This window comes from Muntiacus reevesi, unplaced genomic scaffold (assembly GCF_963930625.1).
Source record: "Muntiacus reevesi unplaced genomic scaffold, mMunRee1.1 SCAFFOLD_106, whole genome shotgun sequence".
Taxonomy (NCBI): domain Eukaryota; kingdom Metazoa; phylum Chordata; class Mammalia; order Artiodactyla; family Cervidae; genus Muntiacus; species Muntiacus reevesi.
The window spans coordinates 47,979-49,832 of record NW_027077932.1 but is presented as its reverse complement, the minus strand read 5'-3'; the positions used below and the strand labels follow the sequence as shown (position 1 = coordinate 49,832).

Below are 1,854 nucleotides of genomic sequence, written 5' to 3'. Positions count from 1 at the left end.
AGAAGCTCCAGGAACCAGGAGGCGAAGGCAGAGGTCTGAAGCCTGTGTCCTGAGTTCAGACAGGCAGTATCAGGAATCAAGGTGAGAGGGTGACCTGAAGTGAACCAGAGGCTCCTTATCCCAGAACATAGGGGGGCCCCAGAAGGCCCCAATTCCTCCCACTTTTTTGGACCTGGAAATCTCAGGCTGTGCTGGCGACATGCTTGGGAGTCACCTCTGGTTCTCCTTCGGGTAGCCAGGGGTTGGCCTCCCAGGAGGAGCACTCCTGTGAGGTCTGAGAGTACCCCTCAATGGGAGATCTGTAAGTGGCCTGTGTTGTACCATCCAGGATGCGTTTCTTAGCCCAGGTTGCTCACACCTCCTCTCTCCCAGAGGCCCTTGGTCCCCATCTGTACCTCTGCCTCACTTCCGTGTCTTGTTTGACCTCAGGCATTGTGCTCGTGGTTGAGATGAGTGAGCTCAGCAAACCCGAAGAAGACCTTCAGGACCTAGGCGAGGACCAGGGCCCTGTCGAGGTGCCGCTCTTGGAGGCTGAGGTGGGGGAGTCCGCATCCCACTTGGCCTCCTATCCCCCAGCATCCTCCTCCGCTCCTGTGGAGGCCTTGCCCCGAGAAATTCTGCATAGGATGATAGGTAAACTGATGAAGTTCCTGCTCCTCAAGTATCGAGCCAAGGAGCTGACCTCCCAGACGGAAATGCTGAGTGAGGTCCTCAGGGATAACCAGGAGCACTTCCCGGTGGTCTTCAGGGAGGTCTCAGTGTGCCTGCAGCTGTTGTTTGGTGTGGATGTGAAGGAGGTGGACCCAGCGAAGCACACCTACATCTTGGTCCCCATCCTGGGCCTCACTTGCGATGAGATGCTGAGCGATGGGGTGGGTCTGCCCAAGGCCGGCTTCCTGGTGCTGGTCCTCAGCATGATCATGCGGTTTGGAGACCCGGCCCCTGAGGAGGCGGTCTGGGGAGCACTCAGCAGGATGGGGGTGTATGTTGGGAGTGAGCAATGTGTCTTTGGGGAGCCCAGGGAGCTTCTGACCCAAGTGTGGGTGCGGGAGGGATACCTGCGGTACGAGCAGGTGCCTGACAGCCACCCTGCTCGCTATGAGTTCCTGTGGGGTCCCCGGGCCTATGTGGAGACCAGCAAGTGGCAAGTCATGGCATTTATGCTCAGGGTCAACCAAAGGGCTTTGAGGGCCTTCCCATTCCTGTCTGCATAAGATGCGAGGGAGGAGGAATAGGGGGCCTGGGACAGAGCAGCAACCACTTTGTTCCTTCTCTCTGTGATTAAAGAGGGGGTAGTCAGCTTTCTAAAATGTGAGGGCCCGGGGTAGTTGGGGGAACCAGTTTGTAGCATCTTTTGGTTCCTGTTCTCTATGATGACATGGGGATTCATCTCTGTTTTCTTTAGAAATTTTTCAAGGTTTGGTTTCAAAGAAGGCTAAAGAAACTTCCATATCTTAGCTTTGTGAATGATATTGATCCGAGTGTATTTGATGTTACACAGTTCAAAAAAAAGAGTTTTGCTGTTTTCTAAAAGAGATTGGAAAGTCTTCCATTTTGTTTTGTGGTCCTGAACAGAATGCAATGGAATCGAAACTAGAAATGTTTGAAAATGTGAACTTCTGTAGCAATAGTATTGTATGAAGAAGAGTTGGATAATAAAGTAATCATAGTGAATTCATGCTTATGGCCTTCTTGTCTGTCTTTCACAATAACTAAATGATCTCAGTTAATTGAATTTTCCTGGGTTATTAAAGAAAGTAGCAGACAGTCTGAGACCCCTGCTCACTGGCTCAGGTATTCCAAAGACGTGTACAGATTCTCTGCTCCGTGAAAGGCCATGTTAACAGTGGGGAC

The 1,854-nt window shown here is 51.8% G+C and overlaps 1 protein-coding gene across 1 annotated transcript; it reads left to right on the top strand.

Moving 5' to 3' along the window:
• Positions 1–449: 449 nt before the first annotated feature.
• On the top strand, positions 450–1,214 carry LOC136155260 (melanoma-associated antigen 10-like). The gene has a single exon (XM_065917092.1). The coding sequence runs from the start codon at positions 450–452 to the stop codon at positions 1,212–1,214; it is 765 nt and encodes a 254-aa protein (XP_065773164.1).
• Positions 1,215–1,854: the final 640 nt, after the last annotated feature.

What these genes read in the sequence shown, in the direction of transcription:
- LOC136155260 (XM_065917092.1), top strand. Translation starts at nt 450, where the DNA reads ATGAGTGAGCTCAGCAAACCCGAAGAAGACCTTCAGGACCTAGGCGAG.